Consider the following 25,282-nt stretch of genomic DNA (forward strand, 5'->3'; position numbering starts at 1 on the left):
TGCGTTGTGTTTTCATTTTTTTTTTTTTAAGATTTATTTATTTGAGAGACTGTGTGTGTGAGTGGGGGGAGTGGCAGAGGGAGAGAGAGAATCTCCATCAGACACACTGAACATGGAGCCCAGGCAGGGCTCGATCCCAGGACCCTGAGATCATGACCTGAGCTGAAACCAAGAGGTGGACGCTTAACTGACTGAGCCACTCAGGCGCCCCTCTTTTTTTTTTTTTTTTTTTCTTAAAGTAGTCTCCACACCCAAGGTAGGGCTTGAACTCTTGACTCTGAGATTTAAGAGACACATGCTGTACGGACTGAGCCAGCTGCCCTAGTCTTTTCATTTTCTTGATAGTGTTCTTTGTAGTACAAAATTTTAAAATTTTGATGAAGTCCAGTTCATCCTGTATTTCTTTTGTTGCTTGTGCTTTTGGTGTTCATATGTAAGAAACCTTGTCTAATGCCACAATTTAGTTTTAGAAAATTTTCATCACTCCCACAAAGTTCCTATACTTTGTTTACAGTTGATCCCCAATTTCACCGTAGGCCACTGATCTGTTTTCTGTTTTTCTAAATTTGTCTTTTCTGGACATTTCATACAAATGGGATCGTCAAATATGTGGTCTTTTGGTCTGGCTACTTTGACTTAGAAGTTTTTGAGGTTCATTCATGTTGAAGCGTGTATCAGTTTTTGCCTCTTTATTGCTGAGTCATAGTCCGTTGTATGGCCTATGATCAGCTAATGGACATTTGGATTGTTTTTAGGTTTTTTTTTTTTAGCTATTATGAATATTTTTGGAGTTGCTATGAGCATTTGCATACCAATCTTGGTGTAGACATACGTTTTTGTTTTTGTTTTTGTTTTTTTTTAAAGATTTTATTTATTTATTTGAGAGAGAGAGAATGAGATAGAGAGAGCATGAGAGGGGGGAAGGGTCAGGGGGAGAAGCAGACTCCCTGCTGAGCAGGGAGCCCGATGTGGGACTCGATCCCGGGACTCCAGGATCATGACCTGAGCCGAAGGCAGTCGCTCAACCAACTGAGCCACCCAGGTGCCCCGTTTTTGTTTTTCTTGAGAGGATTCCCTAGAGTGGAATTGCTGGGTCATATGATAAGCTTATCATTTACTTTTTAAGAAATTGCCAAACTATTTTCCAAGGTAACTATAATGTTTTATATTCCCACTGTGTATGAGAGTTCTAGTTTTTCCACATCCTCACCAACATTTGGTATCATCCGTGTTTTTATTTTTTTTAAGTAGGTTCCACACCCAATGTGGAGCTAGAACTCACAACCCTGAGATCAAGAGTCGCACGCCCTACCGACCGAGCCACCCAGGCACCCCTGGCATTATCTGCATTTTTTAAATCGTAACCATTCTGTGTGCATACATGTGTAATGGTATCTCATGGTTTTATTATTTTTTAAAGATATTTAAAATATTTATTTATTTTTTTAAAGATATTTTTAAAAAGATTTTATTTTTTTAAGTAATCTCTACACCCAACTTGAACTGACAACCCCAAGATCAAGAGTCGCACACTACCAACTGAGCCAGCCAGGTTATCTCGTGTTTTGTTTTGTTTTGTTTTGTTTTTGTTTTTTTAAAGATTATTTATTTGACAGAGAGCGAGAGACAGCGAGAGAGGGAACACAAGCAGGGGGAGTGGGAGAGGGAGAAGCAGGCTTCCTGCGGAGCAGGGAACCTGATGTGGGCTTGATCCCAGAACCCTGGGATCATGACCTGAGCCGAAGGCCCCTGGAATCATGACCTGAGCCGAAGGCAGATGCTTAACGACTGAGCCACCCAGGCACCCTTATCTCATGGTTTTAATTTGCATTTCCCTGATGGCTAATGATTTTTTTATGTGTTGCTTAGCCATTCATGTATCTTTTTTCCGTAAAATGCCTATTCATATTTTTCTGTTCGTCTTAAAATAGTTTAATTTTTTTTCATTATTGAGCGTTGAGAGTTACATATTGTGGATACTGGTCTGCTACGAGGTATATAATAATCTGAAAATAATTTCTCCATTTTTGACTTAATTTTCTTGATCTTGCCTTTGTAGCAAAAGAGTTTTTAATGTTAATGAAGTTCAGCTTATGCATATTGAGTTGATTTTATCTGTGGTAAGGGTCACAGTTTTGTTTTGTTTTTGTATAGGGATATCCAAATCTCCTGCGTCCATTTGTTGAAAGGGGCAGGTACCTTTAGCAGTGAAGCCTGCCCAAGCCCTGGGCGATTCCGCCAGCAGACTGCATGGGGTTGAGCAAATGTGGTAGCGTGTTGGTGCTCCGTGGTGAGCAAAGAAAGGATGGTTGGATTACCAAGGGCCTTGGTCTGGTCTCAGTTCCTTTTGGAGGTAATTTGTGCCAGGGCTGGGTTTTTTGTGGCGACTCTGGGCCGTACTACGATTCCCAGCATGCACTGCGCTGGCCTGCCCGCTGCGGAGGGGCAAAGCTAAACAGACCTGGAAGTGTGGCTGCGAGGGAAAGGCTGGGACACGGTTTCTGGTACGGAGATCGATTTCTCAAGGTTTTGGCCTGCGCGAGGGACTAGCAAGCCGAACCGTGAGAAGTACTACCTCCCCACTCAGACACACCCCCCGTCCTCTGGCCCGCCGTAGCCTCCCTCTCCGATCGAGACCGGACTCGTTTCTTCCTCGAGTTTCCCGCGGGGACTAACTCTTGAAGACGACCAACTGCAGCCGAGAGTTTTGCCGGCCGGGCCAACCAGAGGCGAGATGGAAGAGGCGGGGGTGGGAGCCGCCAAATTGTCCAGGAGAGAGTCCATTTCTCCTGTAAAGGGCGAGTCGCCCCTCCTGGGACCCCGAGAGGAGCAAAGGAGCTGCGGGGGGGTGCGGAAGCGCAGGGACCCCTCCCCGCTCGGGTGGGGACCGCGGCGGGGCCGGGCTTACCCTTCAGCAACCCCCTCCAGGTGTCCGGGCCCAGCCTCGGCCACCATGTCGCACCAGACCCCTCTAGGCTCCTCAGTGCCACACGCCAGCTGCCTAGACCTGTGGAGGGGAAAGAATGACCAGCTAGTTCGACAGGCCAAGGTAACGCGGTTGCTGGGACCCTCGCTTTGCAGGCCCAAAATACCAGAAAGAGGGTTTCCGGTGGATTTACCGCAGCTGATGGGGAGGGATTGAGTTTGACTTCCCCCATCAGGACCCAGAAATGACAGGAGAATGACATCCCTTGCCACTGTTGCAAGGGGAGAAATAAGGACTGATCCTCAGTGATACCTCATCCCACATTTGTTAGGTGGCTCAGGACTCGCGTCTGTCTCTGAGGCGACAGCAGTTGGCTCAAGATGCACTGGAAGGGTTCAGGGGACTCCTCCATAGTCTGCGGGGTAAGCAGGATCCTCCTCAGGATGCTCAGTTACCTTCCTCCACAGCCAGAGACCAGCTCCTCTTCTGCATTTCTGGGACTGAGAAAATTACTAGGGGGCAGGGGATCCTATTTAAGTCACAGACAGGACTGGAGTGGAATTCTCTTTGGTGCAGGTGAATCTCTACGCCCCGTCCTCCCCCTGCCACGCGCCCGCGGCCCCCCCTTCCCCCCCCATATTTGAAGAAGTGGTTTCAGAGATGATCCAATCTGGAGAATTTTCTGCCCTTTCCAAACTGTGTGCAAACGGCCATTTTGGTTGGGGTGAGGTGATCTTTGGGTTTGGATCTTATCTGGGGAATCTTTCTGGGGGAAAAGTGGTCTGTAAGATCAGCTTGTGTTGCTCCAGGGCTCCCTGCGGCTGTTCCTGTTCTCCCCTTGGAATTGACTGTTACCTGCAATTTCATTACCCTGAGGGCGAGCCTGGCCCAGGGTTTCACTGAGGACCAGGCACAGGATATCCAACAGGGCTTGGAGAGAGGTGAGGGCCAGAGATTGCTTTCCATTTCCCTGCCAGACTGTCTGGGTTTAAGCCCTTGCAAAGGGGACAAGAGGAGCAATAAAATTTGTCACCTCCATGGACAGAGTTGCCATTCTCTTATCCTCCAGGTGCTCCTTAGACCAGGAGTACTTTTGTGACCTTTGGGCTCCTGCAGAAAAAGAAAACCAGAGATGAGGTCCCAACCTTAGCTGTATGTGTGTTCTTTACAGTGCTGGAGACCCAGGAGCAGCTGGGGCCTAGACTGGAATGTGGGCTCAGGGGGCTGTGGGACTCTGTTCTCCATTATTCCTCCCTTCTGCTGGAGCTGCTGCCTGCCCTTCACCACCTGGCTGGCCTGCAGGCTGCCCTCTGGCTAAGCACTGACTGTCTTGGGGACTTGACCTTCCTGCTGCAGACCTTGAATGGCAACCAGGTAATTTGGGAAGTAACCTGGACCTAAGGGTCTCTTCCTATCTCTCACCTGTCTCAGCTGCAGTAGCATCATTTTGTGCTGGAAAGGCTGCTGGGTTGGTGGTCAGAAGACGTGGGTTTCTCCGGGACTCTTGGTGACCTTGCTCTGGTTGGTCCCTCATTGGGGTGATTCTCTTGAGTGGTGGTTTTTGTTTTTTTAAGATTTATTTATTTGAGAGAGGGAGTGCGTGCAGGGGGGGGAGGCATAGGGAGAGGGAGAGAATCTCAAGCAGACTCAAGCACAGAGCCGGATGTGGGGCTCAACCTCACGACCCTGAGATCATAATCTGAGCCCAAATCAAGAATCAGACACAACCAACCCAGTCACCCAGGCGCCCCTTGAGTGTTTTTTAAAATAGCTTAATGGGGGTGCCTGGGTGGCTCAGTCGTTAAGCGTCTGCCTCAGGCTTGGGTCATGATCCCAGGGTCCTGGGATCGAGCTGTGCATCGGGCTCCCTGCTCCTCGGGAAGCCTGCTTCTCCCTCTCCCACTCCCCCTGCTTGTGTTCCCTCTCTCACTGTGTCTCTCTCTGTCAAATAAATAAAGAAAATCTTTAAAAAAAAAAAAATAGCTTAATGATCTTAGATAGGGTTAGGGCTTTTATTGACCTTGCTGAAGTCATCTCCCAGCCTCACTCTTCTCATCAGTAACCCACACATGGTCCTTGCCCTGTGTGTTCTGGGCTTATACTGAATGAGGAGGTGCACTAGAATAGATCATCAGTGCTCCCAAGTTTTTCTTCCTCCCTTTATCCTCGCCCCATAGCTATCTGTACCTTAGAATTGAGGGAACAGGAATCAGGAGGACCCTTGATTTCAAGGTCCAGCCAGTATAGACTGAGATAGGAGAAGAGGTAGTTCTAGGCTTAGAGCCTCTGATCACCCTTCTTTCCTCAGAGTGAGGCCTCTGAGAATCTGCTGCGGCTTCTGAAAACTTGGAGCCCCCCAGCTGAGGAGTCAGATGCTCCATTGACCCTGCAGGATGCCCGGGGCTTAAAGGATGTCCTTCTTACTGCTTCTGCCTATCGCCAAGGTCAGCTAGCAATCTTACTCATCCCTTCCTCACCACTCCCTGTCTTAAGGGGTCCTTTGGCTCATACCTTCCCTGTCATGTCCCATTCAGCTCAGTGGAGCTTCTTTGTACTCTTGTTCTCTATCATCCCCTTGCCCTATGGGCTTCTTTAAGTTTAAACCCTGATTGACCTCAGGCCTCCGGGAGCTGATCACAGGAAGTCTGCCCAGGGCACTGAGCAGCCTGCAAGAAGCAGCCTCAGGTCTGTGCCCACGGCCTGTGTTGGTCCAGGTGTACACGGCTCTGGGGACCTGTCTCCGTAAAATGGTAAAGACAGTCCTAGCGTGGGTTGGGGAAACCATGGGTGTTATAGACAGCTTTCTGCTTTGTGAGGGTAGCTGAGGCTTGTGTCCTCTCAATCCTCTAGGGCAATCCACAAAGAGCTCTGCTGTACTTGGTTGCAGCCCTGAAGGGGGGATCAACCTGGGGTCCCCCGCTTCTGGAGGCCTCCAGGCTGTATCGGCAACTGGGGAACACAGCAGCAGAGCTGGAGAGTCTGGAGCTGTTGGTTGAGGTAAGGAACTAAAGATACAGGGATTGCTGAAGTGCTTGTGTTAGGGAGACTAATCAAATTGTAAATAGAAGGAAATAGGGCTCCCAAAGATTATAGATATACTTTTTTCTTTTTGTCCCTTTTAGGCCTTGAATGTCACTCACAGTTCTGAAGCCCCCCAGCTTCTCATCGAGGTAGAGTTACTACTCCCCAGACTTCACCCAGCCTCACCCCTTCATTGTGGCACACAGAGCCAGGCCAAGTACTTGCTAGCAAGCCGATGCTTACACGTGGGAAGGTGAGGTTCCACTGCCTTGCTCATCTGAGCTCCTCTTCCCATTTCTGATGCCTTCCCTGGGGTATGACTCTGCTTCTGTTCTTGCAAGTCAGCTGTATGGACGAGTCAGTGGTAGGACATAGGTTTCCACTCCTCTACCTCCTGCCTTGTCACTGGACCTGAACTTAAGACTCTTTACCCAGACACTAAGCTCTTGGATCTTTAAAACTCTGAAATCTCCTCCCAAATCCATTCTGTAAGGAGGGTAGATCCATACTGAGCTAGGATTGGAGCCCCAAGACCCCACTCTCCCCACTTCCCAGGGCTCTTGAGCATCCCTTTGTTAGCTAAGAGCCCTTGGAGGACCCTGCTAAAGGCCTAAGGTGAAGCTCGTGGGCTATGATTTCTCAGGGCAGAGGACGCTGCAGAGCATTACTTGGACCTGCTGGCTCTGGTGCTGGATGGCTTGGAGCCAAAGGTGGGTATGTCTTCAAGATTCTCTGTAATGGGGTGGGAGGGTTGGAGTCTCCTCTGGAGTAGAGCAGGACTGCTATTTTCTCTTTCTTCGGCTATTCTGTCCGTCCAAGTTGGAAGGCCAGACCAGGAAGTTTCCCAGAGCAAAGGGTCCAGGGTAGCAAGCAATGGGTGGTCTCTGTGTGGTACCAGAGCCTGGTGAAGAGGTTGGGCATGGTGGCTAATGTCTCTTTAAGACACTGCATCCTCCTCCCACCCCAGTTCTCCCCACCCCCTTCCCCCGCAGGGCCTTGTATGCCTGAGGTCTTCTTAGAGGCAGCGGCAGCACTGATCCAGGCAGGCCGAGCCCAGGATGCCTTGACTGTATGTGAGGAGCTGCTCAGCCGCACGTCATCTTTGCTTCCCAAGATGCCCCAGCTGTGGGAAGATGCCAGAAAAGGAACCAAGGAGTCACCACACTGCCCATCCTGGGTCTCTGCCACCTACCTGCTTCAGGGTCAAGCCTGGGTGCAGCTGGGGGCCCAAAAAGAGGCAATTAGTGAATTTAGCCGGTGAGCTCAGGAAGCCAACCAGGATCCTAGGGGAAGTATGGAGGGATAATTTGCTGATTGGGACCTGAGTTGGTAAACTCCATTCTTACCGACTCACCCCAGAGTTTCTGAGTTTGACTTTTTACCCCTATTCTGTGTCCCATTTCAGGTGCCTTGAGCTGCTCTTCCGGGCCACTCCTAAGGACAAAGAACAAGGTGATCTAGACTCTCAATTTTCCTCTTCCCTTCTGGAAGTGGGGGTGGTGAATGTGTTGTCTTTCCATGTGTCCTAGCCTACCAGGAGACTTTAAAAAAAAAAAAAAGGGACTCCAGACATAAGAAGAGAAAGAGGAGTACTTGGGGTTCTGTCATACTAGGTGCCTGGGTAGCAGGGACACACTTTTTGACTTTGGGGTGGTCCCCAGGGCCTGCTTCCAATGGTGAGAAGGGGTGTGTATCAGATATGACACTACAACAGCTTCGGGCAGCTGCCCTGATTAGTCGTGGACTGCAGTGGGTGGCCAGTGGCCAAGATACCAAAGCCCTACAGGACTTCCTCCTCAGTGTGCAAATGTGCCCAGGTATGTATATTTGCATGACATCAGCTATGCTCAGATGCACAAGGACAGAGAGGCTCATGGGGGGCCCTTGGGGATCAGTGGGAGAGTGATGTTCCCAGATAGAAGGGGATGAATGGGGTTGTACGTATATACCTAGGGATATACCCAGGTTTGAAGACATTTGCAAGTGTGTGTGAAGGCTCTCCGGAGTTCCTCAGTCTTCCCAATGTCCTCAGAGACAAAGGCTGTAACTGTGCTGGGAGTATGTTGGGGAGAAGCAGAGTCAGCTGAGCCCTTTGTCTTGGGCAGGCAGTACCCAGGGATAGGAATGGTTGGGAATGGAACCTCCTGGTTCCATGTGTGACTGTAGAAAAGATACTTTCCTGCTCTAGGCCTCAGTTTCTCCTTTTATAAAATGCTTAAGGCTGTGTCAAGTTCTAAGCCTTTCTACTCTGGGGTGGGGCTACAGGTAATCAAGATGCTTCCTTTCACCTGCTTCAGACTCTGAGGAGGATGGATCGGAGGGATGAGGCCACTGCTCTCTGGTGGAGGCTAGAGGCCCAAACTAAGTTGCCACAGGAGAATGCTGCATGGTAAGGCTGAGGCCTGTGGGCTTGGGGCTGAGGGCATCCTGGAGTCCTTGAGTCTGTTGGGGGTGGTGATGAATGAAAGGGAGGGAATGGCTGCCCAATCTTCCACCTATCCTTCACCCTTAGACATCACTCTTTTTGCTCTCCAGGTCTCTCCCCCTGTACCTAGAAACCTATTTGGGCTGGATTCGTTTCCCTGACCGTGAAACTCTTCTTGAGGAGTTTCAGACATCTCTGCCGGAGCCTTGTGATCTGTAGCTGCCACATTTTAAAGAGCCTGAGCTGGGGCTCCAGTGGCCCATTTCTCTGTGGGGAGGGTTTTCTGCTTTACCATTCTTGGGGGATGTGGGTGAAACTAATCATTCCTATATAAGTCTGGCATTGGAGAAGTTGGTAGTAGTCCTGCAAAATTTGGCCTAGTTACTGCCATTCTGGTTCCAGAGGAAGCTCCCTTGCCACCATAAAGGCATTAACTTTGCTTATGACACCTTTTTTCCTGTTTTCCTTTTAATCGTGTTTAGTAAAATCTCATATTTATCTCGTTTGCCTACTACATATACTTGACTGGGAAGGCTCACAGCTGTCTGATTCAGTTGAGTGCTGATTATCTAAGACGCCCTCTCCCAACATCATCTACCTTATGAGATTGAGTTCTGGGTAGAAGAAAGGGCCACAGGAATCCTTGCAGTGGCTTTGGTTCTTTCTGTTGCCTAAAAGCCCGAGTCTCAAAGCCCAGGATCCTGTGCAAGGTCACAGAATGAGTGGAGCTGGGTCTGGAAGGTGGTCTGGGCAGGCCTCTCAGGACAAGGGCAGGTTTTTGATTCTTAGAGGGGAGGGACAAGCAGACCTCTGAGTCTCTGAGTGACTCCCTACCCCAATCCCAAATTCTAGAAATTAATTTAATCAGCATGATACCAGAGCTGTTTATTGAATTTAGTCAGGGGTAGCTGGCATTTGGGGCCCAAGGACTTCAAGTCTCAGCATGCAATTTTCTTGCTGCTTTGGGTTCTGTTGAATCTACTGTGTTCTGTGGTTGCCTTTTGACCCGTTTTTGGAGTTGAGTGCCCTCCCTCCTCTAACCATTAATATAAATATCCAGTGGTAAGAGGAAGCATGTACCTCCAAGCCCTGAGGAAATGTAAAGCCTATGGGATTAGGGTTACCAGAGGGTGCCACAACAATAGGGTGGAATGGATTAATAGCTGGGGTGCTAGTCAAAGGATTCGGAGTAGGGATGGCTGAAGCCAGCGTTTTGAAGGAGCCAGGAGAGGGGTTAGGGTGGAGCCTTAGGTTTGGGAAGAAAATGGGTATGTAGGTTATCACTGCAGCAGGACTAGACTAATACGTGGGTTCAATCCATTGTGCCAGCTTCCTCAGCAGGGTAAGATCAGGAGCCAATGAACTGGAGCCAAGTGGGAGAGTCCGCCTCCAAGGGATTAAAGGCTCTTCTTTCGCCAGTCGATCTGGCGCCATCCTTTTCGTTGATTGGTCGCGAATCCCAATCCGTCGAGGAAGCGTAGCGCTGCGGCCAATTGACGTGGCGTTACTAGGCGTGTTGCATCCCTGAGGCGGGAGCCAGGCCGCAAGCGAATTTCCTGATTGGCTCTGGTCCGCGGGTTGCTGGGGAGAGGCGCGGAGAGGCGGGCGGGAGTCCGCAGGGCAGGCGCTGATTGGCTGAGGTGAGAGCACCTCTCCTTCCGATGATTCGGCTCTTCTCGGTTCAGTCTCAGCGCAGCGTCTGCAGCCGTCGTTTGAGTCGTCGCTGCTGCTGCCCCCTCCCGGATCAGGAGCTAGTGTATACCGCCCGCCCACCGCCTCGGTTCCGCTAGGAGGAAGCGAGAAGGAGGCCGCCTGCGGGTTTGTCGCCGCTGCTCGCCCCCTGCCCGGGAGAGCCGAGCCCCGGCCCAGTCAGTCGCCTGCCACCCCTCGTAGCCGTTACCCTCGGGCCGCCACAGCCGCCGGCCGGGAGAGGCGCGCGCCATGGCCTCTGGAGCTGAGTGAGTGTGTGCGCGCGCGCGCCCGCCCGCTGCGGGTGCGCGCACCTGGGGACTCGCCGCGCTGGGTAGGCCCGGTCGGGCCTGGCCGTGGGCGCGTCTAAGAGGTGGAGACAGGGAAGGAGGGAGAGAGGGAAGGGAGAAGAAGGGGGACGATGAGGGGCCGCGGTCCGGTCTGGGTCTGGCTGCGCAGCCGCGCGCCCCCTAGGCCGGGCTTGCGTTGGGCCTGGGTCGGGGCCTGGGCCAGATCGTGCTGTGTCATGCAGGCCCGGCCGGCCTGATTGGCTCCCTGGGAACCGCTGTCCTGTTCTTGTGAGGTGTGCGGGACCACATTGCCGGCGCGGAGCCCCAGAGCCTTAGGGCGCCCACCTGGGATCAGGTTTACTATCCGCCAAAGGCCTTTGGTCCCCGGAGGGAACAGGCCCAGCGGGCCCGACACCCTAACTGGGCCCGGTGGGCGTGGACTTTGGGCCACGTGAAGGTCTTAGGAGCCGGGAGACCGGCGGAGGCCGGAGCGGGGAAGACTCCGCGAGTTCAGGGAAGCTCACGACGGCTTTTTTGGAGCTGGGTCGGCCTGGCCCTTGGTTGACATCCTCACGACCTGAGTAGTGAGGAGCTTTTAGGGAGAGGGCGGGCCCTGCGTTTCGTTTCTGGCCTTCTTCGTACTTTAGGTTGGTATGAGAAAGCTTTAGTCAGTTTTTCTTAATGTTATGAAATGGGGGCGGGAGGTAGGAACTTTTCTGTACTGTTTTGGGCTTTTGCTAAAGTTCGAATCTCAGTTGGTAATTTGCGGGCCTTCCTCGATTTCAGCCTTTGTGGTGAGAAGGTTAGAGTTGCCCTAACTCTTTGAACACACAGGCTCCTTTCCCCAAATTGCTGTCTTGAGAAATCTTGGGCCCTCCATCCCTCAGGAAAGCATCAGATAAAAGCTGACCACCTCTGCCCATCTGCCCATTATATTTAGAATCAAGAGCTTTAGATACTGAAAAAAAAAAAAAAAAGCCATCATGTGGAAACTCTTCTATGCAAATCACTTTCCTGACTTAAAGAGAATTTAGTTTTTTCTTTTTTTTTTTTTTTTTTTTTTTTTTAAGATTTTTTATTTATTTGCGAGAGAGACAGTGAGAGACAGAGAGCATGAGAGGGAGGAGGGTCAGAGGGAGAAGCAGACTCCCCGCTGAGCAGGGAGCCCGATGTGGGACTCGATCCTGGGACTCCAGGATCATGACCCGAGCCGAAGGCAGTCGCTTAACCAACTGAGCCACCCAGGCGCCCGAGAATTTAGTTTTTTGAGGTGTGTTCCCTTTTTTTTTTTTTTTAAGTCTCTAAACCGAGAATGAAGTATTAGTTGGATGTCTATTTAAAAGGACCATTACTTATTAATACTTACTCTCTTAGGTTATTCAGTCAGTCATTTATTTTCAAGACTAAAAATAAAAATTCAAAATTCTTGGAACCTGGCATCATAGATGGTTTCTAACCTCTAGGTCATCTTGATGACTCTTACCTGAACTCCCTCCAAGTCCCCTGTGGCCCGCTGGAGTTCTGGAAAGGGCCTGACTCATGCAGAAGACAATGGGGGATGTCCCCAAAGAGCCTCCAGGACTGCTGTTGGCCCACGATCAGGCTGAAGCTCTCTTTTAGAGGTTACTTCCTTTGATCTTAGTAGATAGATATGGAAGTAAAGGTCTTTACCTTAAGGGAAGGGCATACTACTCATCTCCATTGCCAGGGTCAGGAATGGTAGGCAGATAAGTTTTCCTAGAATGCAGCTTTGGGGTTAAAATACAAATACAAACTATGATGACTAGAGGCATCTGGCATTTTATTTTTCTCTAGCCCCAGTCCCATAGATTAAACAGGAAGGTGGGCAGTCCTTGGAGGGTATTTTGATGTGTGAGAGAGAGGGTAGAATTGATGGGTTTAAATTGCCTTCAGCTGCCATATTGACCATGCTTGTTCTCCAGGGTGTTGATAAGCACTGGAAGAGTCTGCCTGCTATGCATCATTGTGCCTAGAGTGCTACACTTTTAGGTTGAGGAGGCAGGTTTAAGCTGAGGAAACTCCACTCTTGGAAATGAGTTTTAAGGTGATGATTAAATACGCAGCCTGTGTGAGAGGATCAGCGGAAAGCTTACAACTTTGTTAGATGAATGGGATTTGTAGTTCTGTTGGGTATATCAGAACCCAGATGGAGAAACCCCACAACTCCCTAGCTGGTATTCTGGAGTATAGGCATCTTTTTTTCTTGTAAGTTGTGAAGATATATCCAACAGGAATACTGTTTTGTTTTGTTGACTGATGTATTTCCAGATCATAGGATGGTGCCTGGCCTGTCATGTATACTTGCTAATTTGTTAAGTGAAGGAATAATTAATGGAAAAGATTCCTTTTTATTTCTTCATTTCCTCCATTGTCTGGTCTCCCTGTTTTGGTTAATGTTCAGGTTTTCCTGAGCCTTAGTAAGAGAAGGTAGCTTTTCAAAGGGAGAGCCCACTGAGTCTAGTTACTGAAGGTTGAAGATGAGCTAAGAAGTTGGTGTAAGGTGAATGATCTAGGGAATGATTGAAACTACTTAGAGGGTTTAAACTGAGCTTACTCAGGCAGCCTTGGTTTGGGTGAGGGATTTGGATTTGCTCCACATCTCATCATTTCTTGGTTTTGACTTTTTGAACCAACATTGTGGAATTATATGTCTTTGCAGAGATTTGTAAAGCTGTTTTTGAGCTTGAGCGTCTTTTTGAAGGTTTCAGATCTGTTAGTTGAGTTGTTTTGTTTTCCCCAGATATTATGCTTGGCATTTCTGTGGTATATAGAATGCTCTGGCATTCAGCTGGTCTAGCCAGTAAGGATGGTAGTGCTAATGATTTTGCTTCATTGTCCCCAGGCTTGCTTGGTGGGACTTTGGGCCTCGCTGAGCCCTACAGGAAGTTGTCTTGCTCACTTCATTCTCCAAGAAGGTTAGCAAAGAAATAGCTTATGCTTTGTTCTGCAGTGCTAATCATTGTGACCATTAATAACATGTGCCAGGCATTGTGTTGAACATTTTGCATTCATTATCTCACTTAAGACAATAATCCTCTAAGACAGGTACTACTGTATTCGCCTCTTTACAGATGAGGACATCAACATCCAGAGAGGTTAAGTAACTTGCCCAAGATCACAATTAAGCAGTGGCAGGGTTGGGATTCAGATCCAGCAGGTCTAACTGCAGAGCCCCTTCTCCTAATCGCTATCTCATACTAAGACTCTTGTCATTTCTCTAATTGTTACTCAGCCTTTACTTCTATTTAGTCTTTTCAGGCCATAGTTTCCTGACTCTGGGGCAAGATCACTTGGGGCCTTTACAGCTAGGATACCAGTGCTCAGAATACCAAGAGCTGCTGGAATGGGAACTGTATGTGCTAAATGTTACTCTATATGACTTTGGCTGAATATCCTTTATCTCACCTCTCTGGTGTAGGGACAGCTTCATTTATCCACTATTTCTTTCCTAAGTGTGAGTTTTAAAAGACTGGTGGGACCCCTGGGACTGGAGTATGTATTGGGACTAACTTCATTTTCTCTTTCTAGTTCAAAAGGTGATGACTTATCAACAGCCATTCTTAAACAGAAGAACCGTCCCAATCGATTAATTGTCGATGAAGCCATCAATGAGGACAACAGTGTGGTGTCTTTGTCCCAGGTAAGTTGGGTCCAAGGTCCAATCTTTCCTTGTTGCACTTAACTTGAGGGTTTTTCCCAGGTTTCTTTCCTCATTTTTTTTTTTTTTTGCAGTGACCACAGATAGAGTGGGGTTTACTGGGTATTCTAGCCTCCAGGGCTGCTGCTTACCCCCGGGCCCAGTGACCCAAAGGCCTTAACCTTCTTTTCTCAGCCCAAGATGGATGAGCTGCAGTTGTTCCGAGGTGACACAGTCTTGCTGAAAGGAAAGAAGAGGCGGGAAGCTGTGTGCATTGTGCTTTCTGATGACACATGTTCCGATGAGAAGATTCGAATGAATAGAGTTGTTCGGAACAACCTCCGCGTACACCTAGGGGATGTCATCAGGTGTGTGTGGGGTTCTTGGCCCCTCAGGGATGGGAGGCCAGAGACAGCCTGAATTATAGACGGGACCCCAGTGAAGTCCTTGGCAGCTACAAATAGCAGAAGCCTCCTAGCCATGGAAAGACTTAATATAGCAGAGCTGTCTTTAGGTTTTGATTCTGCCTCCCTGGGACTTCAGAATTTACTTCTGCATGACCCTTGGGACGAGTTGGATTTCTGTGATTTTCATGATTCCTTTATTTATTTATTTATTTAGTTAGTTATTTTTGCCAGAGGTATAATTTATCACATGCTAGACACTGGTTTAGGATGCCATTTGAGGGTGTTTGTCTACGAAATGATCTCACTGTTATGTTGAAATAATGGCTTTTGTCGGGGCCAGAATGAGGTAGAAGTGTGGGCACAGAAGGTGGACTCCAAGTAGGTTTTTTTTTTAAGGATCCAAGTTAATGCAGGAGAGAGGCATAGTTTGAGTCAGATCCCTGAATAGCTTCAATCTGAGTGATTTTGGACATAACTTTAGGTAAGAGGCTTCCCCGTCTTGGAGTCATCACTAGCCACTGCTATTCAACCACCTGTCACCTGGCCAGGAACATCTCAGACTTCTGATTATTTTTCATGGATTCTAGGTTTCATGTAGCCTTCCTGGAGGTGCTAAGTCACTTTGTCAAGGTCCTCTGATCACCTGGCTGAGATGATTTTTATCAGTTCTATTTCTTTGATCCTGTCATTTGTCTGACTAAGGCCTCCCTTTGTAATACTGGATTACTGATACAGAATGGGTCATCTTTGGATATCTCTCACTGAAGACCCTTTTTTCTGTTTCTTTATTGTGGGGGCTTTATATGTGTGGGTCTTCCTTTTGGCTCACTGATGAGGAGTGAGTAGCCCCACTAGCTTCTTCTAATGGCTCCTGCTACTACCCCACTTGAGTATGACTTGTCTTAGTTCTGCTTGGCTGCTCCTTTGTCCTCACTCTCACACTACCCTCCTGCCTCTCTTCACCTAAAGCCATCCCTGCCTTTTCTCTTTCACTCGCATCAGCTCTCTGTGCCAGGCCCTTTCGGATGCCCAGTGCTTGGGGCTGCAGTGTGGTTGGTAATGTGGAGTCTGCTTGTCATCCTCAGCATCCAGCCGTGCCCTGATGTGAAGTACGGCAAACGTATCCATGTGCTACCCATTGATGACACGGTGGAAGGCATCACTGGCAATCTCTTCGAGGTATACCTTAAGCCATACTTCCTGGAAGCTTATCGACCCATCCGGAAAGGTGAGAGATAATTTTAGGGACTGAGCTTAAGGATGGTTGTTTGTAGGGCTACCTGGGAGTAAGCCTTGGAATGTCTTTATCTCATTCTCATATATGTGTGCTTACACATAGATTCTGTACACACGCTCATGTGTACTCTCCTTCCTTCTTTCTCCCTCCCACTCCCTCCCCCCCCCTTCCCTACTCCCATTCCCTGCTTTGGTAGAGTAAGCTTTCTTCTCTTTTGTCCCAGGAGGAGGACTTGGGCACTTGACTGTGTCACAGTCCAAAGTGTATTTAATATTTAGCACAGCCTGACCATTGGTGGTGGTTGTGAAAGCTTGGTTACCTATAGCCCAGAAGTCAAAAACCTTATGGGCTTCAGGCCAGAGGCCAAAACCTGATGTGCTAGAAGCCCATAAGGTTTTGTTCGGTGTCCTCTTGAGTGGCAGAGGGACTCTTCACAGTTTAGCTTTCTCCTCTTGCCTGATGCTTAATAAAGTGGAGGTGGGAAGGGAAAAAGAGCAATATCTCGTGAATTTGGCATTTTAGACTCCAGGTACTGATGAGGAATTCTCACTTGCTCTGGTATTTGACCTCTCTGACGGCGCTTGTGCTAATTGCTCTCATAGGAGATATTTTCCTTGTCCGGGGTGGAATGCGTGCTGTAGAGTTCAAAGTAGTGGAGACAGATCCCAGCCCTTACTGCATTGTTGCTCCAGACACAGTGATCCACTGTGAAGGGGAGCCTATCAAACGAGAGGTGAGTTCTCTCCTTCATTCCAGTACCCAATTTCATGATTACAAAGTGGGACAGTTACGTGATAACTACTAAAATTGGGTAGATGCTCTTTGGGATGCCTGGGTGGCTTAGTTGTTTAAGTGTCTGACTCTTGATTTCGACTCAGGTTATGATCTCAGGGTTGTGAGATGGAGCCCTGCTTCAGGCTCCATGCTAGGCGTGGAGCCTGCTTGAGATTTTCTCTCTCCCTCTGCCCCTCCCTTTCCTCTCTAAAAAATAAAAATAAAATAAAACTGGATGCTCTTTGGAACTAAGCTCCTTTCCAGAGGTGGGAAAATCAGCTATTTATTTTCAGATCTATGTGATACCAGTGATTTTTAAAATCTAGATTGTTGGGATGCCTGGGTGGCTCAGTCAGTTAAGCTTCTGCCTTCAGCTCAGGTCATGATCTCAGGGTTCTGGGATTGAGTCCCATATTGGGCTCCTTGCTCAGCAGGGAGCCTGCTTCTCCTCTGCCTGCCGCTCCCCCTGCTTGTGCTCTCTCTCTCTCTCATTAAAATCTTTTAAAAAAAAAAAATCTAGATTGAACCATAATTTTTGTAGAAGTGACATTGATGAACGCATCCAGACTTCTGCCCATTTCCCAGACTTCCCAGCTTTAGGTCTTAGGGGAGCCCTTCCCAGTAATAATACTAAGGACAGTGTGAAAGGGAAAGGCTATGCTAGAAATCTTAGCTGTGGGATTTTTAGAGTTCTTTGAGTCAGGATCCCCTTAGAGGAAATCATAGAACAGATTTCTCTACATCAGATTGTAGAAGGGTTTGGAGAAACTCAACATTTGCTGATATTAATATTCCTCCATTTTTTTTGTTTGTTTGGTCTCCTCTATATTCAGGATGAGGAAGAATCCTTGAATGAAGTAGGCTATGATGACATTGGTGGCTGCAGGAAACAGCTGGCTCAAATAAAGGAGATGGTAGAGCTACCCCTCAGACATCCTGCCCTCTTTAAGGCAATTGGTGTCAAGGTGAGCCTCCTGGGTCCTGTGGGACACAACCTCGGCTGGTGATTAATGAAGACTAGTCCATTCTTCGTTGCCTATCTTTTTTTTTTATTATTACAGTTCTTTAAAAATGTAAAAAACATTCTTATCTGATGGACCGTATAAAAACAAATCTCATCATAGTTTGTCCACTTGTCTATAATAGTACCACCTAATAGAAGTAGAAGTTTCAGGAAATTTGCGATGTGAAGGGTCCTGAATCCAAAACATTTGAGAATTGCAGATTTGCAATGTAATTCCTAACCGTTTGCATATCATGGGTCACAGTGAAGATGAAATTACTCCTTTCTCTAGTATGTACCGTACAAATAATTTTATCTTCCATGTGGGCATTTCCCATGTGCAGCCTATGGATGAGGCCACAGAAAAGACAGCTTCAAAGAGGAAAAGTTGTGGTTGGTGGTAGGAAAAGCATTCCAATATCATAGTAAATCCTAGAGGGTTGTGATTACAGGAATGAGTGAGCCTCTGGCAGTACTCTTTCTTAGATGGCTAAGCTAGTCCTGGCCCTTGTCTGTCCAAAGTCAAGCCCTTGGCCTAGTGGCCTCTTGATTTTTTGTAGTCCCAGGATCTTCAGACTTAGCCACATTAGAGTTTCTTAGGGTGATTTCTGTGCTCTTAGTCTTCTGTGCAGTGTATAATCATAAATGTCAGTTTTATGACCGTATTTTCTCTGCTAATAAGAGGAGTGAGTATGGTCTGAGGTAAACTGTTTTCCTAGCAGTTAATGCTGAGAGCTTATTCTTACTGATGTCAGGGTCGAGCTCTGATTTTCATCCTCTCTAGATAGAGCCACCGTCAAACCATTTTAGAATGGATGGGGTTGGGGGAAGGTAGGACTCTGAACCTAATCATATTCTCTGTACTGGTCCTCAGCCTCCTCGGGGAATCCTGCTCTATGGACCTCCTGGGACTGGGAAGACCCTAATTGCCCGAGCTGTGGCAAATGAGACTGGAGCCTTCTTCTTCTTGATCAATGGTAGGAGACTTGGTTCACCTTGTGTTTGGCTGGACCTTACTCTGAGCTGAGCATGATCCAGTCTCATGAACTAGAGAACTCATGGACATGTTTATTTGCACACATGCCCTCGTGTGTATTTCATCTTTATTCTGTTGGGGTACATTATGGACAGATAAGCAACAAGGGGAAGGTATTGTACTCTGGTGCCCCCTGATCTCCCCTTGAGAAAGATTGTGAAAAGGCTGAAGACATTGAGGGGGAGCAAGTTAAAATGAGAACTCAAATTTTGTCTGATAATTTATTTGAGAGGGTTTGGGGGGAAGACCGGCTGAGATCAGCTGGCTCCTGGGGAATGATAGAGGTCCATCTGGTGTGCTGCTTCTCCTGCTCTGGCCAGAGGTCCCAGAGCATGTGCTGTCTTCTTGACATTTAGAGCTTGACTGTGAAATATGTGTTGTGAGTTCCTTGGCTTCTCTCCAGCCTAGTTTGGTGGCTATCCTGGGATAGAGTCTGTGAGAAAGTAAGCAGAGGTTACCACATTTTCACACAGCACCTGTCTATGGGCTGGCCAGATAAGAGATCTGATTTCTTTTGGAATTGAAGAAGGATATCGTTCATATCATCAACAGTCGTCATTGTTTCTATTCTGTATCCTTTCAGGTCCTGAGATCATGAGCAAGTTGGCTGGTGAGTCTGAGAGCAACCTTCGTAAAGCCTTTGAGGAGGCTGAGAAGAATGCTCCTGCTATCATCTTCATTGATGAGCTAGATGCCATCGCTCCCAAAAGAGAGAAAGTAGGAACTTACCCGAGGGGATAGTGGGGGTTGAAAGGTCCTCACTTCACTTCTGACCAGACATCCTGTTCTGACAGACCCACGGGGAGGTGGAACGGCGTATTGTATCACAGTTGTTGACCCTCATGGACGGCCTAAAGCAGAGAGCACATGTGATTGTCATGGCAGCAACAAACAGACCCAATAGCATTGACCCAGCCCTTCGGCGATTTGGTAAGGACCCCAAATTTCTTTCAAACTTATTCTTGCTCGTAGGGAGACTATAGCTTTACTGAGTTTAATCTCTTTGATCCCATGCCTGTCCTTCATTTAAGTCACCTAATCTGAGGATTTCTTGAAGCTCCTTGCAGTGATAGGGCCTAGGGGTCTGTTCCTTTATTCCATGTCCTGTTTAGGGTGACCAACCATCCTGGTCTGCCTGAGCCTGAGGGGTTTCCCAGGACATGGAACTTCCAGTGCTAACACTGGGACAGTCCTGGATAGACAGGGATGGTTGGTCACCTGAGACCTGTCCTTTCTTCCCTCTGGACCAGAAATGAGCCCTGTTTGTGTTCACACACTGTCGTGCAGGTCGCTTTGACAGGGAAGTAGATATTGGAATCCCTGATGCTACAGGACGCTTGGAAATTCTTCAGATCCATACCAAGAACATGAAGCTGGCAGACGATGTGGACCTGGAACAGGTGGAGTGATGATGAGGGCTGGCCCTGAGTTAGGATATCTTTTTCTAGGCAGTTAAAGTGAACTGGCTGGGGACACAAGTTTAAGATATAAAGAGACTGATTTTGATTCTTGGGCAGGGAAAAGGAAGTGATCTGATATTGAATCCAGGAAACTGGAGTTGGCATGTTTCTCTGTTGATACCACATTAGAGTAAACCAGAACTTTGGGGTCAGCTTTATTTCCAGGCTCCAAGTCTAGGCTTGACTATTTAAAACCCAGCCATTGAAAGAACTGCTAGTAGGTGTTCAGGAAAATGGGAGGACCCAGAGATAGGAGTCACGGGAAGGGGCCAAGATTTTGTAGTCTCTGAGCCTCTTAAGGCAGTTAGGTCTTGGAGACAGAGTAGTAAGTAGATCTTTTCTCTGCAGGTCGCCAATGAGACTCATGGGCATGTGGGCGCTGACTTAGCAGCCCTGTGCTCAGAGGCTGCTCTTCAAGCTATCCGCAAGAAGATGGACCTCATTGACTTAGAGGATGAGACTATTGATGCTGAAGTCATGAACTCTCTGGCAGTTACTATGGATGACTTCCGGGTAAGGACTGCACCCCCATCTCAGGTACACACACATGCATTTTGACCTTTCCCTTGGCAAATCTCATCCCCAGTTTTTCTTTTTAGTGGGCCCTGAGCCAGAGCAATCCATCAGCACTGCGGGAAACTGTGGTGGAGGTACCACAGGTGACCTGGGAGGACATTGGGGGCCTGGAAGATGTCAAACGTGAACTTCAGGAGCTGGTCCAGGTAGGGTAATTTGGTCCAGAGTGAGTCACAGCTTCAGTACATTGTACGTGGCTTGGGGTGTTGGCAATTGAGTGCAAGAATTGTGAGAGCATAATTCATGAACCTGCTATTCTCAATTCGGAGGCACTAAGGACCCTGCCCCTAGAGAACCTAATTTTACACCATGGCGTGGTTGGGAGGGATGCTGCTGTTTGGTTAGGTTTGTTTCAAACTGGGGGGGTATGCCAAAGCCTCTTTCCTTTTCTTTCTAGTATCCTGTGGAGCACCCAGACAAATTCCTCAAATTTGGCATGACACCCTCCAAGGGAGTACTCTTCTATGGACCTCCTGGCTGTGGGAAAACCTTGCTGGCCAAAGCCATTGCTAATGAGTGCCAGGCCAACTTCATCTCCATCAAGGGTCCTGAGCTGCTCACCATGTGGTTTGGAGAGTCCGAAGCCAATGTCAGGGAAATCTTTGACAAGGTGAGCTACAAGCAGCTGAGCTATCTGTTCACTTGTTTGGCAGCAAGGTAGCTGTTTCTTGGGAGAATTAAAACCATCTTGTTCTGGCAGCTCAGCTGGAGCAGTGAAGGTCACTTTAATTTCCTTTCCTTCTCAGGTCTGAGAGACCCAATTGTGTTAATGCTTGAGTCCATGTGTCCCTCCCATAGGCCCGCCAAGCTGCCCCCTGTGTACTGTTCTTTGATGAGCTGGATTCAATTGCCAAGGCACGTGGTGGTAACATTGGAGATGGTGGTGGGGCTGCAGACCGAGTCATCAACCAGATCCTGACAGAAATGGATGGCATGTCTACAAAAAAGAATGTGTTTATTATCGGCGCTACCAATCGGCCTGACATCATTGATCCTGCTATCCTGCGACCTGGCCGCCTCGATCAGCTCATCTATATTCCACTTCCTGATGAGAAGTCCCGTGTTGCCATCCTCAAGGCCAACCTGCGCAAGTCCCCAGTTGCCAAGGCAGGTGCAAGGGCATTGGTGATACGGACTTCTATGAGTGCTCAGCCTAGTGTGGCATTCGGTTCCTAGAAAAGATTCCACTGGGGATTTCCGGGGATAGGGTTGTAAAGGGAGGACGGAAGACTTGAAGGTATTAATACAGTCCAGAATCAGGAGTAAAGCAGTGGCGAAAGATGGCACAAACTGGAGTTAGGAGTTCGGAGTTCTTGGGTGGCTCAGAGATCAGTGTATTATAGGGGAGGGGAGGCTAAATGCTAAGGTAGCTCTATTGCTTCTTTTAGGATGTGGATTTGGAGTTCCTGGCTAAGATGACTAATGGCTTCTCTGGAGCTGACCTTACAGAGATTTGCCAACGTGCTTGCAAGCTGGCCATCCGTGAATCCATCGAGAGTGAAATTAGGCGAGAACGAGAGAGGCAGACCAACCCATCTGCCATGGTGAGTCTACATCTTTTCCTCATATGTGCCAGTTGTGGGGAGCCACGTGCTCTAGAGGTAAGCTCTATCATGCTCTAGAGTTAAGAGTATAAGGTTTTGGAAAGCTATCTGATAGATGACCTTTTAGGTGGGCATCAAAGAGAAAGAATACTGAGTATTAATCTCTTCAGTGTGGAATTATAAAGGCTGAGAAGAGATAGGTAGTCTATATGCTCAGCCTGAAGTAGGCTCTGTGAGGGAAATCAAAATATGATTGTGCACATAAACAAATAGAGCGGGGTTTAGAACCTAGGATCTATGGGCCTGTCCTTCCTTGGTGGTCCATGAACCTACTGAAATTAAATGCAGAATTTGGGGTGTGTATGTAAGCTTCTTAAAGACAGGGAATCTGTATTATCTTGCATGTTTCCTAGTGTGTCTTGGCACCATGTTAGAGATTTCATAAATGAGTAAATAAATGAATGAAAGGCTGTCTTTATCTTTTGTAGGAGTTCTGAGACATCCCTTTTCCCTCCCATAAAAGCTTAGAAACTATTGATATATTTAATCCTATGGAATAATCTCTTAAGTCACAGCAGTTGGAGTGGCTTCTTAGTGGAAGAGATAGAGTTTGAGCTGGGTTATGAAGGGAGACTATAAAGGCTAAGGTAATAAGCAGCCTAAATAACTGGCTTAAGAAATAGGATTGCAGGAATTGGGGAAAACCTGGGTAGATTTAAGAGGGCATATGTTACTGGAAGTGAGGCCACTAGGTAAGGTGTAATCCAGATGTGGTAAGCGCTGAAAGTCATGTACCTTATCTTTTTAAAATTTAGGTGGTTTCGTTTTTTTTAAGAAACTTTATTTTTAAAATTTAGCTTTATTGAGATATAATTCACATATAGTTAAATTCACCCTCTTAATGTATACTGTTTCCATGCATCTTGACAAATGTATTTTAAGTTCTATAACTATTATCACAGTTTAGATAAATTGCTGTCGTCCCAGAAAGTTCCCTCATGCCACTTTAGTCAGCCGCTTCTTTCCACCCTAAGCCCTTGGCAACCACTAATGTGATTTTGTCCGTACTGTTTGGGTTTTTCCAGAATGCATTAACAGTTTTTAAGTAGGGCACTGACTCAGTTTTAGGAAGATTGGCCTTGCAACTATTCGGGTTGGATTAGAGAGACAGGAGACAGTAAGGGAGGGGGGTGACCAGGAAGGCCAGGGAAAGAATTCAGGCTGAACTTTAGCCCTGGTGGTCTGTGTTTACCAACCCTATAGGAGGTAGAAGAAGATGATCCAGTGCCTGAGATCCGCCGAGATCACTTTGAGGAAGCCATGCGCTTTGCCCGCCGTTCTGTCAGTGACAATGACATCCGGAAGTATGAGATGTTTGCTCAGACCCTTCAGCAGAGTCGGGGCTTTGGCAGCTTCAGGTAATTGCGTTACAGTGGGCAGTACTTAAGTGGTTTTGGGTAACTGTACAACCAAGGTTATGGGAGTCCTAAGGAGGCTGGCGGGTTGTGAAAATCCTACACAGGCCCTATCCTAACTCCCTTTTTTGGCTCTGCTTTTGTGCATACAGATTCCCTTCAGGAAACCAAGGTGGAGCTGGCCCCAGTCAGGGCAGTGGAGGCGGCACAGGTGGCAGTGTGTACACGGAAGACAATGATGATGACCTGTATGGCTAAGTGGTGGTGGCCAGCATGCAGCGAGCTGGCCTGGCTGGACCTTGTTCCCTGAGGGTGGGGGCGCTCGCCCAGGAGGGACCAGGGGTGTGCCCATGGCTTGCTCCATTCCTCAGTCTGAACAGTTCAGCTACAGTCAGACTCTGGACAGGGGGTTTCTGTTGCAAAAAAATACAAAACAAAAGAGATAAAATAAAAGCGATTTTCATTTGGGAGGCGGAGAGTGAATTACCAACAGGGAATTGGGCCTTGGGCCTACGCCATTTCTGTTGTAGTTTGGGGCAGTGCAGGAGACCTGTGTGGGTGTGAACCAAGGCACTACCGCCACTCCCCACAGTAAAGCATCTGCACTTCACTCAGTGCTACCCAAGCCTTCCCTTCCCTCTACCCAACCTGGGCAGGAGGACGAAGGGCCACAGTTGCTGGGTGTTTATATAGAGAGTAGGTTGATTTTATTTTACATGCTTTTGAGTTAATGTTGGAAAACTAATCACAAGCAGTTTCTAAACCAAAAATGACATGTTGTAAAAGGACAATAAACGTTGGGTCAAAATGGAGCCTGAGTCCTGGCCCCTTTGCCTGCTTCTTTTCCTGGGAAGGGCCTTGGGCTACCCCTTACTGTCAAGGCACTCTTCAAATGTGAAAAATTAAAATAAGATTGCACCCTCTTCCCCTTCTGATTAACAGCAGTATGAACTGCCACCTTGCCCCATGTCTGTATTATCACTGAATAGGCCTGCAGGGGAGGGGGTACAGCCTGCCTGATGGAGCTCTAGTTGTGTTTGATGTGGATGGTAAGGTTAGGCTGCAGAGCTCTCTTTTCCTGACCAAGGACTGAATTGGGGTGCCTTCCAAAAATCTTAAAGGTTGCAGAAAGAGAATCTCCGTCTGAGGTGGATGTTCTTTACAGGCATCTAAAAAGTCCTAAACATTTATTCTCTGGTTGAGGATCACTTACAGTTATGTCCACTTTTATATAATTTGTATTATAAAAAAACAGTTTTTTTTCTAATATAAAATTCTAGTATTGGATGTGTTTTTTTTCTATACATCCTCCCCTGCTCACCTTTTTTCAGATGATTGCTTGCATAGTTTTGTCCATGTCCAGGTATAGAATATCCTTTTTGTTCAACAGGTACCAACATAATCACTTAGTGCTTTTGGGATCAGTACTGTGATGCCTTACCCAGAGAGGAATATGGTTCAGAGATGATAATCCCCAAATTTTTATTGGTCTTCCTAGTACTAACACCAGTCGCTGGTACGGATTACAAAGATAGATAATCTACAAGGACACAAGATAATTATACTGGCTGATGAAACTGGGGCATTTGGAATTCATGTGCTATGAAATAGAGATTTTTGCACGTTGGAAATTTGAGTTGATGCCCTCATTTTCCATGATACTTTCTCTACCACATTCTGTCTTTCATCGTCTTCTGGTTTTCCCACCATTTAGGTGTCCTGATGGCTAGCCTTCAGTCTTGTTTCCACTTTGAACATTGTTATTCTGTTATCCATATGGCTCATCCCTGTGGGTTGGCAGCCTAACTTCACTGTGGGCCA

General features: G+C 47.6%; 2 protein-coding genes across 4 annotated transcripts; both read left to right on the forward strand.

The window, feature by feature from the left end:
- The first annotated feature begins 2,710 nt into the window (after positions 1-2,710).
- FANCG (FA complementation group G) lies at positions 2,711-8,615 on the forward strand. The gene is made up of 14 exons (XM_032396806.1): positions 2,711-3,049; positions 3,258-3,348; positions 3,736-3,867; positions 4,098-4,300; positions 5,235-5,370; positions 5,546-5,676; positions 5,777-5,923; positions 6,049-6,200; positions 6,591-6,657; positions 6,915-7,204; positions 7,353-7,399; positions 7,609-7,764; positions 8,213-8,336; positions 8,483-8,615. Exons 1-14 carry the CDS (start codon positions 2,735-2,737, stop codon positions 8,589-8,591), a joined length of 2,100 nt encoding a protein of 699 aa, XP_032252697.1. The 5' UTR covers positions 2,711-2,734; the 3' UTR covers positions 8,592-8,615.
- Positions 8,616-10,157: 1,542 nt separating this feature from the next.
- On the forward strand, positions 10,158-24,279 carry VCP (valosin containing protein). Of its 3 annotated transcripts, none has more exons than XM_032396804.1 (18): positions 10,256-10,330; positions 11,815-11,973; positions 13,901-14,012; positions 14,205-14,377; positions 15,502-15,644; positions 16,256-16,386; positions 17,261-17,392; positions 18,305-18,407; positions 19,050-19,183; positions 19,261-19,396; positions 19,754-19,866; positions 20,275-20,439; positions 20,526-20,648; positions 20,900-21,112; positions 21,301-21,609; positions 21,891-22,046; positions 23,310-23,464; positions 23,614-24,279. In XM_032396804.1, the coding sequence occupies exons 4-18, from the start codon at positions 14,211-14,213 to the stop codon at positions 23,717-23,719; spliced, it is 2,286 nt and encodes a 761-aa protein (XP_032252695.1). In that variant the 5' UTR covers positions 10,256-10,330; positions 11,815-11,973; positions 13,901-14,012; positions 14,205-14,210; the 3' UTR covers positions 23,720-24,279. The 3 variants fall into 3 exon arrangements, with proteins under 3 accessions (XP_032252694.1, XP_032252695.1, XP_032252696.1); XM_032396805.1 differs by lacking the exon at positions 11,815-11,973 and adding an exon at positions 13,215-13,287 and having other exon boundaries at positions 10,268-10,330; XM_032396803.1 differs by lacking the exon at positions 11,815-11,973 and having other exon boundaries at positions 10,158-10,330.
- Positions 24,280-25,282: the final 1,003 nt, after the last annotated feature.

The sequence above is a fragment of the Phoca vitulina genome, unplaced genomic scaffold, assembly GCF_004348235.1.
Source record: "Phoca vitulina isolate PV1807 unplaced genomic scaffold, GSC_HSeal_1.0 scaffold94, whole genome shotgun sequence".
Lineage (NCBI taxonomy): Eukaryota > Metazoa > Chordata > Mammalia > Carnivora > Phocidae > Phoca > Phoca vitulina.

Coding starts and splice junctions, on each gene's coding strand:
- VCP (XM_032396803.1), top strand. Junction 19,867..20,274: donor ACGATGTGGACCTGGAACAG/GTGGAGTGATGA, acceptor TTTTCTCTGCAG/GTCGCCAATGAGACTCATGG. Junction 20,649..20,899: donor AACTTCAGGAGCTGGTCCAG/GTAGGGTAATTT, acceptor TTTTCTTTCTAG/TATCCTGTGGAGCACCCAGA.
- FANCG (XM_032396806.1), top strand. CDS start 2,735: ATGGAAGAGGCGGGGGTGGGAGCCGCCAAATTGTCCAGGAGAGAGTCC. Junction 7,765..8,212: donor CAGTGTGCAAATGTGCCCAG/GTATGTATATTT, acceptor GTGGGGCTACAG/GTAATCAAGATGCTTCCTTT. Junction 8,337..8,482: donor CCACAGGAGAATGCTGCATG/GTAAGGCTGAGG, acceptor TTTGCTCTCCAG/GTCTCTCCCCCTGTACCTAG.